Source organism: Trichechus manatus, unplaced genomic scaffold, assembly GCF_000243295.1.
Source record: "Trichechus manatus latirostris isolate Lorelei unplaced genomic scaffold, TriManLat1.0 scaffold00116, whole genome shotgun sequence".
Taxonomy (NCBI): Eukaryota; Metazoa; Chordata; class Mammalia; order Sirenia; family Trichechidae; genus Trichechus; species Trichechus manatus.
In genome coordinates, this window is record NW_004444052.1 from 1,117,444 (window position 1) to 1,133,418 (window position 15,975).

General features: G+C 39.1%; 1 protein-coding gene across 1 annotated transcript in view; it reads right to left on the reverse strand.

Annotated features, from left to right (window-relative positions):
- Positions 1-15,975, reverse strand: part of DNAH5 (dynein axonemal heavy chain 5) — a 251,935-nt gene that overhangs the window by 109,706 nt on the left and 126,254 nt on the right. Inside the window, exons 46-47 of the mRNA XM_012557737.1 lie at positions 14,905-15,047; positions 14,473-14,607 (exon numbers count right to left, since the gene is read on the reverse strand). Of these exons, the coding sequence (XP_012413191.1) occupies positions 14,473-14,607; positions 14,905-15,047 (278 nt within the window). The remainder of the gene's footprint in view (positions 1-14,472; positions 14,608-14,904; positions 15,048-15,975) is intronic.

Sequence of the window (15,975 nt, forward strand, 5' to 3'; positions counted from 1 at the left end):
GCACAAAAAAAAAAAAACTCCCCTGACTAAATACTAAGACAAAAAGAATTTCATATTCCACTATTCCCTTGACATAAACACAAACCATTTAAAATAATGGACTAGGCTAAATTTAGCTCTGCTTGTCAATGAATTTAAACGCATAAGGCAATTAATAATCCCCTAATACCTCTGTGTGGCAAACTAGAGCCTTCCAGACACTCCCCTGTCTATTAATGAGAACTCACTGGCACACAAAGATACTATGTCTTGAGGGACCTCCAAGAATCACATGTGGGATAACACAGAATCATAGCCACATACCTACGCTTGTAGTTTCTTCCCTTTCATTATGATCTTGTTGTTGTTAGATGCCCTCAAGTCAATTCTGACTCATAGCGGCCCTATGTACAACACAATGAAACACTATCTGGTCCTGTACCATCCTCACAATCATTGTTACGCTTCAACCTATTGCTGTAGGCACTGTATCAATCCATCTCATTGAGGGTCTTCCTCTTTTTCGCTGACCCTCTACTTTACCAAGTATGATGTCCTTCTCCAGGGACTGTTTCCTCCTGATAATCCTGATAACGTGTTCAAAGTATGTGAGACAAAGTCTCACCATCCTCACTTCTAAGGAGCATTCTGGCTGTACTTCTTCCAATACAGATTTGTTTGTTCTTCTGGCAGTCCTTGGTATATTCAATATTCTTTGCCAACACCATAATTCAAAGACATCAATTCTTCGGTCTTCCTTATTCATTACCCAGCCTTCACATGCTTATGAGGCTATTGAAGGTGCACCTTAGTCCTCAAAGCAACATCTTTGCTTTTTTGCACTGTAAAGAGGTCTTTTGCTGTAGATTTGCCCAGTGAAATATCTCATTTGATTTCTTGACTTCTGCTTCTATGGGCATTTATGATGGACACAAACAAAATGAAATCCTTGACAACTTCAATATGACCCTAACTTCTTTGAAATGACAGGAAATTGCTAGTAAGATGTATATGCTATGAAAGAGCTGAGTTGACAAAAACAAAAACAAAGGAGGGAGAAATATTAAGTAGTTACTGAGCCTGGAAGCTAAGACTCCCTTCTATTTTCAGAATCACTCACTGTTCATTCAATGGTTACCTAATAAATTATGGAATTTTGTGTAAGACCTCTTAAAGGCCTGAAAAACTATAATTTCATGTTCTAGTCCATCAATATACCTATCTATTTGGGAATTTTTGAGAAAACTGTATGCTTGGACTGGTATTTGGAGATATATCTATACTCTTTGTCCAAGGCAATCCCTTTTCTTGTGCCCTGAATTCAATTCTCCAAAATAACTTCAAGGATTTTGCTCCACTGTACGAACGGTCGTTCTTTCTCCTTGTATCTATCTGTCTGTCTATCTATCTATCATCTATCTCTCCTTTCCCATCATTGTAAAATGAAAGACACTCAGTCTCTCTCACTTTTCTGTCCTTGGTCTATCTACCCACACTCTTCACACTTCACAACCTGACTTATCTCTACAACTTCACTTCCTATCCATCCCTCAGCCTCTCGTAATTTGGCTTATGCTCTCATCACTTCATTGAAACTGTTAAGTCTAATGTTCTCTTTACATTTTCATGTTATTGAGCTATTTTCAGTATTTTATATAATTGTACCAGCTTGATCCAAGATTTCCTCTTAGCTTTTAAGACAATATAGTCTTCAGTTTTCTCCCTGCCCTCAGGTCGTTCCTTCTTAAGTCCTTTTTGGAGTTCTCTTCCTCTGTTGCTCTTGTTGTTGTTGTTAGGTGCTATTGTGTGGGTTCCGACTCATAATGACCTTATGTATAACAGAACGAAACATTGCCCGGTCCTGGGCCATCCTCACAGTCGTTGCTATGTTTGAGCCCATTGTTGCTGGCACCGTGTCAATCCATCTCATCCTCAGCCCACCCTTAACTGCCCACTCCTCCTCAAGTGCTGTCTTAAACTGTCTTTTCTTACTCTCTACACTCTCCACAGGCCATCTCACCCACTTCTTGGTTTAAATTAAAACTCATGCTAATGATTCCCAAATCTATACCGTAAATCAGATTTTTGCCTAAACTCCCAACTCATATGCAACTGCCTTTTGATCTCCCTTGGATGTTCCATGAGAAACTAAGTCAACACATTTCACTCTAAATTAATCATATGCTCCTTAAAAATGTATTCTTCTTGCCTGGAGCAGCCACTATCTTCTACCTAGTTTCCCCATGTCAGAAGCAATATGTATGGCCCCTGGTTTCCTCTCTGAACTCATCTTTGTCAACTTTCCCCAGCTCACTCTACCCCAGCCACATTCCTTGCTGTTACTCAAACACACAAGCTTATTTCTACCTCAGGGACTTTGCATTTCCTGTTCTCTCTTCCTGGAATACTCTTCCTCCAGACCATAGCATGGCTCTCCCTCACTTCAGTCCAGTTTGTCTTCAGAGACATTTGCCCTGATAACCCTATTAAAAATAGCCAACCCACTCCTGTCACTCTCTAGCCCCTCACCCTGATTTGTTACTTTTTACAGCACTCATCGGTACCTAACATTAATATGTATATTTGTTTGTTTGTCCCACTCAAATGTAAGCTTGAGAGGGCAAACACCTTGTCTATCTTGCTCATCATTGAATCCTCAGTATCAAGAGTAGTCTCTGACACTGTGTATTTATCAGTAAATATTTGATACATAGATAAATACAATCAACCTGGGAGTCACCTTCGACTTTTCCCTCTCTCTCCTATCCTTCTCCTCCAACAACACCGACTCAAACAACAAGTCTTGTCAGTTCCACCTCCTAACCACAATTTGAATACATCTGTTTTGTATTTCTGTTCCCACATTTATGACCTTGGTCCAATCAGACTTCCCTCCTGAGGAATCATCACAGGTCTCCTCTCAGGTCTCTCTGGCTACAGCCATATCCCTTCCATCTGGTGCTCCACTCTGCAGTCAGAATTAGCTTCCCAAAGGGTGAATGTAATCCTGCTCACTACCCCACTGGTTCCCACTCAGGGACTTACAAGGACTGCATCACGCCCCCTGTTCACTCTCCAGTCACAGTTCTAGAACCTCCTTTCATTCTCTTTGTTTAAGGCCCTCAAGATCTTAATTCAACTCCATACATACTCAGTAAACAGTAGCCCACTGCTCTCAAGTCAATTCTGACTCATAGCAACCCTATACGACAGAGTACAACTGCCCCATAGGTTTTCCAAGGAAGCAGACTTCCACATCTTTCTCCCGCAGAGAAGCTGGTGGGTTCAAACCACTGGACAGAGCAGGAGAAAATTGTGGGGGGAAAAAATCAAATTCACAAAAAAGACCAGACTTACTGATCTGACAGAGACTGGAGGATCCCTTGAGGCTATGGCCCTGACACACCCTTCTGAAATGGATTGAAACCATTCCCAGAAATCACCTTTCAACCAAACCATAGACAAAAAGAAATAATGAAGTAAAAGAGCTGAACAGAAAATTTCAAAGGGCAGCTCAGGAAGACAAAGTAAAGCATTATAATCATCAGTGCAAAGACCTGAGTTAGAAAACCAAAAGGGAAGAGCACTCTCAGCATTCCTCAAGCTGAAAGCACTGAAGAAAAAATTCAAGCAAAGTTGTAATATAGAAGAATTCTACAGGAAAATATTGAATGACGCAGGAAGCATCCAAAGAAGATGGAAGGAATACACAGTCACTTAACCAAAAATAATTAGTAGACGTTCAAACATTTCAGTAGGTAGCATAAGATCAAGAACTGATGGTACTGAAGGAAGAAGTCCAAGCTGCACTGAAGACATTGGTGAAAAACAAGGCTCCAGGAATAGATGGAATATCAACTGAGATGTTTCAACAAACAGATGCAGCAAGGGAGGTGTTCACTTGTCTATGCCAAGAAATTTACAAGACAGCTACCTGGCCAACTGACTGGAAGAGATCCATATTCATGCCCATTCCAAAGAAAGGTGACCCAGCAGAATGCAGAAATTATCAAACAATATCATTAATATACACACAAGTAAAATTTTGCTGAAGATCATTCAAAAACAGTTGCAGCAGTACATTGACAGGGAACTGCCAGAAATTCAAGTCAGATTCAGAAGAGGATGTGGAACCAGGGATATCATTGCTGATGTCAGATGAACTTTGGCTGAAAGCAGAGAATACCAGAAAGATGTTTAACTGTGTTTTATTGACTATGCTAAAGCATTCGACTGTGTGGATCATAACAAATTATGGATAACATTGTGAAGAATGGGAATTCCAGAACACTTAATTGTGCTCATGAGGAACCTGAACATAGACAAAGAGGCAGTCGTTTAGACAGAACAAGGGGACACTGCATGGTTTAAAGTCAGGAAAGGTATGTGTCATCATACTTATTCAATCTGTACGCTGAGCAAATAATCCAAGAAGCTGGACTATATGAAGAACGGGGCATCAGGATTGGAGGAAGACTCATTAACAACCTGCGATACGCAGATAACACAACCTTGCTTGCTGAAAGTGAAGAGGACTTGAAGAGCTTACTGAAGAAGATTAAAGACTTCAGCCTTCATTATGGATTACACCTTAACAGAAAGAGAACAAAAATCCTCACAACTGGACCAATAAGCAACATCATGATAAATGGAGAAAGGACTGAAGTTGTCAAGGATTTCATTTTACTTGGTTCCACAATCAACACTTATGGAAGCAGCAGTCAAGAAAACAAAATAAGCATCGCACTGGGCAAATCTACTGCAAACGGCCTCTTTAAAGTGTTAAAAAAGCAAAGATGTCACTTTGAGGGCTAAGGTGCCCTTGACCCAAGCCATGATGTTTTCAATCACATATGCATGCAAAAGCTTGACAATGAATAAGGAAGACCGAAGAATAATCGATGCCTTTGAATTATGGTGTTGGCGCAGAATATTGAATATACCATGGACTGCCAGAGGAACAAACAAATCTGTATTGGAAGAAGTACAACCAGAATCCTCCTTAGAAGCGAGGATGGCGAGACTTTGTCTCATGTACTTTGGACAGGTTATCAGGAGAGATCAGACCCTGGAGAACGACCTCATGCTTGGTAAAGTAGAAGGTCAGTGAAAAAGACGAAGACCCTCAGTGAGATAGATTGGCACCGTGGCTGCAACAATGGGCTCAAGCATAACAACAACTGTGAGGATAGCCCAGGACCAGGTAGCGTTTAGTTCTATTGTACATAGGGTAGCTATGAATCGGAACCGACTTGACAGCACTTAACGACAACAGACAGGCCCATAAAGTAAACAATAACACCTGAGAGGAATGTGCTCCTTAGAACAATCAATTATACGAGATCAAAAGGGTTATATGTGCCCAAAAGCAAAGATGAGAAGACACTAAGAGGTAGAAAATCAGCACGAAGGAAACTGGGGAAACTAGGACGGAAATGGGGAGAGTGCTGACACATTGTGGGGAATGAAACCAATGTCCTGGGATACTTTGTGTACAAAATATAGAATGGGAAACTAATTTGCTGTCTAAACTTTCACCTTCTACACAATAAAAAGTTAAAAACAGAAAATATACTTATTTTTAGGTTTCTATGTATGTACTATCAGCTAAAATAAAAAAATAGAGAGCTTATGGTCTTTACCGAGAAATCTATTGCCTAGAAAATATCTTCCTATTTTATTGTAATTCACCAAAATCAAATGAAAACAGATTTACATTAATAAAGTTTAAAGTGTTCAATAGTTTATTATAAAAAGCAAAACTAAACACAATAATGCATAACTAGAAGCTAAAAATAAAACCAGTGTACCAAATGATAGCTCAACCATTTGAATGTTAATTTGGATAAAGAACAAGCGTTATCAGTGAACTGAGAAAGCACAGTGGGTACACAGGAACTTGGCTTCTAGCCCAATTTGCCTCCATTTAACTGTGCGAACTCAGATAAGATACTTGAATCTCTCCTCACTTCAGTACATTAACAGTAAAGCCTTGAAATGTTAGAGAGCTATACAATGTGAAACTACTTTCACATACTATCCGTGATGGTTACTGTTATGTGTCAATTTGGCTAGGCTATGATTTTCAATGGTTTGGCAGATATTGGACTGGTTGCTCTTCCACAATATAATAAATATAATGTAATCACCTTCCATGATGTGATCTGATGTGATCTGCCTATCATTTCTAAGAGGAATTTCCTTGGGGGTATATCCTGCCTATGATATATAAATTGGTGTTCTGTCAAAGTTCATTCTCTCTGGGCCCTGCACTCTTCTCGTCACCTGAGCTCTGGTTCCTGGTACCTAAGCCTGCAGAAGTCACCAGGCTGCCACCCAACCTGCAAATTTTGGATTTTCCAGCCACCAACAAACCCATGAGTCAGAAGAGGTCTCCAACCTGCCACTCAACCAACAGATTTGGGATTTGTCAGCTCCCACAATCGCCTTAGCCATTTCCTTGAAGTAAATCTCTCTCTCTGTATATATATATATTAAAAAAAAACCATTGTCTTCGAGTCAATTCCGAATTATAGCGACCCTATGGGACAGAGTAGAACTACCCCATAGGGTTTCCAAGGAGTGGCTGGTGGATTCAAACTGCCAACCTTTTGGTTAGGAGTCACCAAGGCACTGTGCCACCAACGCTATATATATATATGTATATATATATATACATATATATAACTGTTTTTGCTCCTCTAGAGAACCTATATTAAGACACTATCTCTTATGATTGTCCTGTTGAAACCAATCTTCAAATTGTGCCCTGAGGAGTCAAAGTGTTTTGTAGAATCACAGGGGCCTTTTCAGGAAACGAAAAGGCAGTTGGAAGGGGTGTCAGGCACCCAACTCCAATTCCACTAAAGCAACTAGATAGTTACATGTTTCAGAGATTAGTCTTCTGTTAAAATTTCATTTGGAGAAGTGGTTTTGAGTCTAGAAAAAAAAATGTAAAATTTCCTTCCAAGCTAAAAAATGATTCTCATTTTTAAAAAACAAAACCTGTTGCTATGCAACCATTTCATCTGCAAGATGGTTGTTGTGTTGAAAACAATTTAAGATGATTTTTAGAATAGATAAATCTTTTCAGAAATTCCTTAAGTAATTTTTACTTTATTGTTCTTACCTTCCTGAATTGATTAAATTTTAAGACGTATATGCATTACTTTCAAAAACAGAAAGAAAAAACACTAAAACAATATTTGTTTTGAATAAAATAAAGACATGTCTTTTACAAAGACCAACTGAAATCCCTTAAGCCAATAAAGATGGTAACCACATAATTTTTGTCCAAATCAGTACACTGTTGATAGTGACAAGTGATGATATTAATTATTAATCTGAGACAACAGAACTAAACTGGACTGTCCCGGCAAAAAGGACATATAATTCCCCACAAATTGTTGTTAGTTGTTGTCAAGTTGATTCCAACTCATGGCGACCCCATGTGTGCAGAGTAGGACCACTAATAGGGTTTTCAAGGCTGTGACCTTTCCAAAGTAGCTCCCCAGGCCTGTCTTCTGAGGAGCCACTAGGTGGATTTGAACCACCAAACTTTCAGCTGATTTGTTGTTGTTGTTAGGTGCACTCGAGTCAGTTCTGCCTCACAGCGAGCCTATATTCAACAGAGCGAAACGCTGCCCGGTCCTGCACCATCCTCACAGTCATTGTTATGCTTGAGCCCATTGCTGCAGCCACTATATCAATCCATCTAGTTGAAGGGCTTCCTCTTTCTCACTGACCCTCTACTTTACCAAGCACGATGTACTTCTCCAGGGACTGGTACACTTAACCACTTGTATCTCCCAGGAACTCTCTATCCCAGCAATAAAATATGTAAAAGTTACACCATGGCAAAAACAAAGGAAATCCATGATGAAAAAATGCTGACAAGAAAAAAAAACATGTGTCCATGATTGGACAAGGTGGCTTCCTCTAACAGGGGAGAGATGGGCAGTATCTATTTTCTCATCCACAAATTCAACTTGGTTGGGATCCTGATAACTGGGAGACACAGAGACAAATGCTCTGCTCCATCAGCCCTTCTTTAGCATGAACGGCTGAAACTTATAGTGAGAAAGTTAATTACACTAGTTAGCTAATTGGAAGTTTTCAAAAATTAACGAGTCTAGCTGAGTAGAAAGCCTTGATGCTCATCACTCAAAACAGGCTAAGGCACTAAACAAAGAGGGTGATCCTGTGAAACTTCTGACCGGAAAAAAAAAATCATGCAGTGTTGATTCCACCTTAACACTGAAGGATAATAGAGATTTGGGCTAAAGCAGTACAGAATCAGATAATGAGACCATAAAGAATACAAGAAGGAGCCTAGTGACACAATGATTAAGCGCTCGACTAATAACCTTAAGGATGGTGGTTCCACCCACCCAGCAGCATCACAGGAGAAAGATCTGTAGATCTGCTCCCTTAAGGACTGCTGTTGTTAGATGTCATCGAGTTGGTTCTGACTCATAGCAACCATATGGACAACAGAAAGAAACACCACCTGGTCCTATGCCATCCTTCACAGTTGTCACTATGTTTGAATCCACTGTTGCAACCACTGTGTCAATCCATCTCGTTGAGGGTCTTCCTCTTTTCTGTTGGCCCTCTACTTTACCAAACATGATGCCCTCCTATAGGAACTGGTCTCTTATGATAGCATGTCCACAGTATGTGAGATGAAGTCTCACCATCCCTATTTCTAAGGAGTATTCTGGATGTACTTCTTGCAAGACAGATTTGCTCATTCTTTTGGCAATTCATAGTATATTAATATTCTTCTTCAAAACCATAATTCAAACGCATTAATTTTTCTTTGTTCTTCCTTATTCGCTGTCCAGCTTTCACACACATATGAGGTGATTAAAAATATCATGGTTTGGATCCAGTACATGCTAGTTTCCAAGGTGACATCTTTGTTTTTTAGCACTATAAAGAGATCTTTTACAGAAGATTTATCCACTGAAATAAATCATTTGATTTCTTGACTGCTGCTTCCATGGGCATTAATGGTGGATCCAAGAAAAATGAAATCCTTGACAACTTCAATATTTTCTCTGTTTATCTTGAGGTTGCCTATTAGCCCAGTTGTGAGGATTTTTGTTTTCTTTATGTTGAGGTGCAATCCATACTGAAGGCTGTGGTCTTTGATCTTCATCAGTAAGTGCTTCAAGTCCTCTTCACTTTCAGCAAGCAAGATTGTGTTATCTGTATAATGCAGGTTTTTAATGAGCCTTCCTCCAGTCCTGATGCGGCATTCTTCTTCATAGAGTTCAGCTCGGATTATTTGCTCAGCATACAGACTGAATGAGTATGGTGAAAGAATACAACCTTGACGCACACCTTTCAAGATTTTAAACCACACAGTACCCCCTTGTTCTGTTCAAACAACTGTCCCTTGGTCTATGTACAGGTTCCACAAGAGCGTAATGTTCTAGAATTCCCATTCTTTGCAATATTATCCATAATTTGTTATGATACACACATCCAATGCCTTTACATAGTCAATAAAACACAAATAAACTTCTTTGTGGTATTCTTTGCTTTCAGCCAAGATCCATCTGACATCAGCAGTGATATCCCTCATCCATGTCCTCTTCTGAATCCGCCTTGAATTTCTGGTAGTTCCCTGTCTATGTATTGCTACAACCGTTTTTGGATTATCTTCAGCAAAATTTTACTTATGTGCGATATTGATGATATTTGCTCAACAACTTCCTCATTCCATTGGATCACCTTTCTTTGGAATGGGCATGTACATGAATCTCTTCCAGTCAGTTGGCCAGGTAGCTGTCTTCCAAATTTCTTGGCATAGATGAGTGAGCGCTTCCAGCATTGCATCCATTTGTTGAAACATCTCAGTTGGTATTCTGTCAATTCCTGGAGCCTTGTTTTTCATCAATGCCTTCGAAGCAGTTTGCACTTCTTCCTTTAGTACCATCAGTTCTTGATCATATGCTACCTTCTGAAATGGCTGAACGTCTATCAATTCTATATTTACTCTGTGTATTCCTTCCATCTACCTTTGATGCTTCCTGCATCATTCAACATTTTGCCCATGTTGTTGTTGTTGTTAGGTGTCACTGAGTTGGTTCCAACTCATAGCAACCTTATGTACAACAGAATGAAACAGTGCACCATCCTTACAGTCATTGTTATGCTTCAGCTTGTTGTTGCAGCCACTGTTTTAAGCCATCTCATTGAGGGTCTTCCTCTTTTTCACTGACCCTCTACTTTACCAAGCACGATGTCCTTCTCCAGGGACGGGTACATCCTGATAACATGTCCAAAGTAAGTGAGACAAAGTCTCCCCATCCTTGCTTCTAATCAGCATTCTGGTTCTACTTCTTCCAAGACGGATTTATATTTTGTCCATAGAATATGTCAATATTGAAACTCAAGGACTGAATTTTTTTCTTCAGTTCTTTCAGCTTGAGTGATGCTGAGCATGTTCTTACCTTTCGGTTTTCTAACTCCACATCTTTGCACATTTCATTGTAATACTTTACTTTGCCTTCTGTTCAACTCTTTTACTTCATCATTTCTTCTGTTCATTTCAGCTACTCTATGTTCAAGAGCAAATTGCAGTCACCTCTGACATTCATTTTTGTCTTGTCTTTCTTTCCTATATTTTTAATTACCTCTTGCTTTCTTCACGTATGACGTCTTGATGTTGTCCCACAGCTCGTCTGGTCTCGGGTCATTAGTGTTCAGTGCGTCAAATCTATTCTTCAGATGGTCTCTAAATTCAAGTGGGATATACTCAAGGTTGTACTTTGGCTCTCGTGGACTTGTTTTAATTTTCTTCAGCTTCAACCTGAAGCTGCATTTGAGCTATTGATGGTCTGTTCCACAGTCTGCCCCTGACCTTGTTCTAACTGATGATATTGAGCTTCTCCATCGTCTCTTTCCACATGTATAGTCGACTGGATTCCTGTGTATTCCACCTGGCGAGGTCCACTTGCATAGTCACCATTTATGTTGTTGAACAAATGTACTTCCAATGAATAAATCCCCATGCAATAAATCCCCAAAATTTTATTATGCAATTTCTGGTGTTGTTTCTAAATCACCAAGGCCATATTTTCCAACTAGTTATCCTTCTTTGTTTCCAACTTTTGTATTCCAATCACGAATTATCAGTGCATCTTGATAACATGTTTGATCAATTTCAGACCGCATAAGTTGGTAAAAATCTTCAATTTCTTCATCTTCGGCATTAGCGGTCGGTGTGTAAATCTGAATAACAGTTGTTATTAACTGGTCTTCCTTGTAGGCGTATGTACATTATCCTGTCACTGACAGTGCTGTACTTCAGCATACATCTTGAAATGTGTTTTTGACGATCAATGCAATGCCACTACTCTTCAATTTGTTATTCCTGGCATAGTAGACCATATGAATGCCCAACTCAAAATGCCAATATCAGTCCATTTCAGCTCACTAATGCCTAGGATATCAATCTTCAAGTCTTCCATTTCATTTTTGACAACTTCCAATTTTCCTTGATTCATACTTTGTACATTCCACGTTCCAGTTACTAATGGATATTTGCAGGTGTTTCTTCTGATTTTGAGTCCTGCCACATCAGCAAATGAAGGTCCCGAAAGCTTGACTCCATCCACATCATTAAGGTCGATTTTACTTTGAGGGGGCAGCTCTTCCCCAGTCGTATTTTGAGTGCCTTCCAACTGGAGGGGCTCATCTTCCAGCACTACATCAGACAATGTTCCTCTGCTCTCCATAAGGTTTTCATTGGCCAATTTTTTTCAGAAGTAGATTGCTAGGTGCTTCTTCCTAGTCTGTCTTCTTCCACTCTGTCAGTTTGCAGTAGTGTGCTGGCTATCATGATGGAAGCTATGGCACTGGTATTTCAAATACCAGTAGGGTTACTTATGGTGGACAAGTTTCAGTGGAGCTTACAGAATAAGACAGATCTGTAAAGATTACAGCCTAGGAAACCTTATGGGGCAGTTCTACTCTGTCACATAGGGTCTCTATGAGTTGGAATTGACTGGACAGCAACTTACAACAAAGAATATAGATTCTTACATTTTTAAAGCCTGCTTTAATATTCTTCTCATTACGATACATCAATATTGTACCTCTTCTAGAAATTTATTATACCATTTATAAAATTGAACATCAATAAACAGTTTATTTTCCAGATAACGTATGGCTTTTTCCAGGAAATCAATAAATATCTCATGCTGAAAGGTCATAAACCACAGATCTTTGCTACTTGTGATGGTTAATTTTGAGTCAACTTGGCTAAGTTATGGTGCCCAGTTCTTTGGTCAAACACTAGTCTAGGTGTTGCAAGGTATTTACTAGTGATTAATATTTAAATCCATTGCCTTAAGTAAAGCAGATTACCCTCCATAACGTGGGTGGGCCTCATCCAATCAGTTGCAAGTCTTAAGGGCAAAAACGGAGGTTTTCTGAGGGAGAAAAATTCTACCTCAATACTATAGTACAGACATTCTGCTGAAGTTTCTAACCCCCTCCACCCACCCCCTCCTCCCTTTATAGATATAGATATATAGATATGTATCTTCTTGGTTATCTTCTTGTTTCTCTGGAGAATCCTAAGATACTACTTTACAGGGGTAAGTATCACAAAGTTCTGCTAACAAAATACAGCAACAAGGCCTACAGAGTTCATACAGTCTCAAGAAATGTGAATAGCTAGATGATTACCCTACAGAATGAAAAAACATCACATCATTGATTTAATTTTTAAAAACCTGCATCCACAAGTAAGGACATAGTTGTAATCTTTAAAGAGGATGTGCTCCTCAAGTAAAACTAACAAAAGTCCCTTAAATGTAAAGCAGTGCCAATGGAATGAGTATAATGTTAGCATCTTGCCAGCCTAGAATAATTAATGTGTATTTCCCCAAACACAAAAATACTACTGCTGACTCACTTCAGTTTGGGGTTGACATTCCAACCACACCTTCTCATCAAACCACTATGTAAATGGCATTCATTTGATAGAAGGCTAGCCAGTGTTGGAAATTCCACCTCTAATAAAAGAACATAGTACAATTGGTGGTCTTACTTAGAAAATTAGCCAACAGTTTTAATTTACTGGTACTCTGTTATCACCAACTGAATTAAGTGATAGAAAATTATGCTCTAGTCGTTCGTTCAACAGTTTTCATTGTTCTTTGATATTTTCACTGCAATAACTAATGAACAACAAAGTTAATCAAAAGTAATATTTAATTAGATAGGAACCTTAGGGGGCAATGAGTTATGTTAATGGGGAAGGAACAATTCAGAAAAGGAGGATGAGAATGGTTGTACAACTTGCAGAATGTAATCAATCTCACTGAATTCTACATGTAGAAATTATTGACTTGGTGTATGTTCTGCTATACATATTCTCAACAACAGAAAAAAATAAAATAAAACCAAAAAAAGTAATATGCACTGTAATATGGATTTTCCTCAAAATTTTCTCTTCCTTTTGTAATTTATTAAATTTATCTTTTCAGCAAGGTGTGGATGTTCTAATACAGGAAAGACATGAGCAATGTTTTGCAATGATTTAGACACAAACTGCCATTTAGGATGTTCTCTGGGGCTTCCAGAAATTCTTGAACAACTTAGGACCAGGAAAAAAAGAGCCAGTCAGTCCCTGCAAACCTGGTCATTGCTGGTAGTTTCATTTTAAAAAGCAGCATAAATTTGAGGGTTTGTTTTCCATTCCTCTATGATATCGTAGGGTAAGATCTTTCAAATGCTAAGATTCTAAGATTTTACTTCTTACTGCAATTGATAATGGGAGCCATTGTGTAATGTTAAGTCAGGAAATAATAAGATAAAAGTGACAATTTAGGAAACAGACTGGAAGGGGTACATAGAATTAGACTTGGACCAAGACAGAGGAATTCTTCCATGCTAGTACCCTTCTATGGAATCATGAGGAAGTGGACTATGTAGAGGTGGATAAGAGGAATGGAAAGAAAGGAAGAGATGTGAGAAGCTTTTTTTCTTTTTTTAAGACAAATTAACAGCCTTTGATCCATGAGAGACTCATCAAAGACGACTCCGAATTTAAAGGATAAAATAATACTGGCATCCACATACAAGAAGATAGTTAGGAAGGGGATGTAGGTTTATGTGGGGGAATAAATTATGTTTCTTTCAGCTCTGCATTGGGCATGCTCACAGGACTCTAAGTTTTTCCACGCAGATATTTTAAGCACTATGGAGGCCTTTCACACCTTAAATATGCTTTTAATTTCTCCACAGTTTAAGATTATAAGTTATAACCTAACTAGAGAGAGATCCTATTGCACGTGAATGGTAGAGGTGGCGCCATCCCAGGCATTACGGTGGAAGACATATGTAGGAGATTTATCATGGCTGACGAAGTACAGATGAGGTTCAACGGACACAGGCAGAACAGTAAAGCGCTTTGAGCTTCCAAAGTTTATCACAAACCTGGGCTTACTGATGACACCAAAGAGCCAGTACCTGAAACATCAACGGGGTGGTTGCAGAAGAAAAGTTCAGACTCTTGGTCATGTGACTTTCAGGATCATATTTTGACATAAATCCCTTGATTATGACAGTTTTGGCTGTTCCTTGTTCACCAATTAACAGCACAGCCTAAAACAGAGGAGTTGAGAAAGAAATACAAGAAAACAATTTTAAAGAAGAAAAGATTTCTCCCTGGAAAAATAAGTCAAAGTTCACTTTGCCTCAACTAATCCATGAGACATAATAATTCAAATATTCAAATCTAATATTATTACTGAGAAATAACAAAAGAATTATACTAAGTTGAGTAATATCATTTATTCTAAAGAGCAACATGAAACGTTCTAAAATAAATTCAGGCTGCTTTGTATTTTCAAGTGGCAGTTTAAAATACACTATTTTTTTTAATAAAATAGAAAGCTGTACCTTGCCCTGTTTGGCGATGGTTTTGATTAGAAAGTCAGTCCTCACATTGTCGACATTTGGCACCAGGATGGAGCCATATTCTGGGGTCATGTGAGATGGATACACGTACTCCTCAGTACACGTGTTCCAGTGCATCCATTTACCTGAGGTGAGCACAGGATATTTGCATCTTCATATTCCTGTTAATAATTTAACTCCTATCCATAACAAGCAGACAGCCTTGAAAGCATAACAAAGCACCTTCCAAATACCCCTGGTAAAATCAGAGCTCTAAGTATGTAAGCGGGTATTCGCCAGGTCAAAATTCCCCCATGGAATTCTTTCAAAGCAGTAATGTTAGGAAGGGGTAGTGGTGGTTCGCTAGTAGAATGCTCGTCTTGCATGCGGGAGACCTGGGTTCCATTCCTAGCCAACGCACCTCATACACAGCCACCACCCATCTATCAGTGGAAGCTTGCATGTTGCTATGATGTTGAACAGGTTTCAGCAGAGCTTCCAGACTAAAATGGACTAGGAAGAAAGACCTGGCGATCTAGTTCTGAAAATTAGCCAATATAAACCTTATAGGCCACAATAGAACACTGTCCAACTCTCTTCCTTTGGACACATCAGCAGGGATCAGTCGTGGAGTATACCGTATTTCGTGAAGCAGAGGGCCAACAAGGGAGAGGGAGACCCTCGGTCAGATGGATTGGCACAACACCCACAGTGATGAACTTGAACAGGCCAGTAATAAGATGGTGTAAGACCAGACATTTCATTTTGCTGTACATAAGATCACCCTGAGTCAAAGTCAACTAGATGGCAGCTATCTATCTATCTGGTGTAATAAACATCTTTAAAAACATATTATATTTAGCCATGTATTTGGCAAGATATACTTCAAGCTATAAATTTCATTTATATTGAAAGAATGGTTGAAATGGACCTGAGTTGGAGGGGTTTTTTAATTTGTTTTTAAATCATTAAAAGTTCAGTCCACACCTATGTTCATGGCAGCATTGTTCACAATAGCAAAACGATGGAAACAACCTAGATGCCCATCAACAGATGAATGGATAAACAAACTAT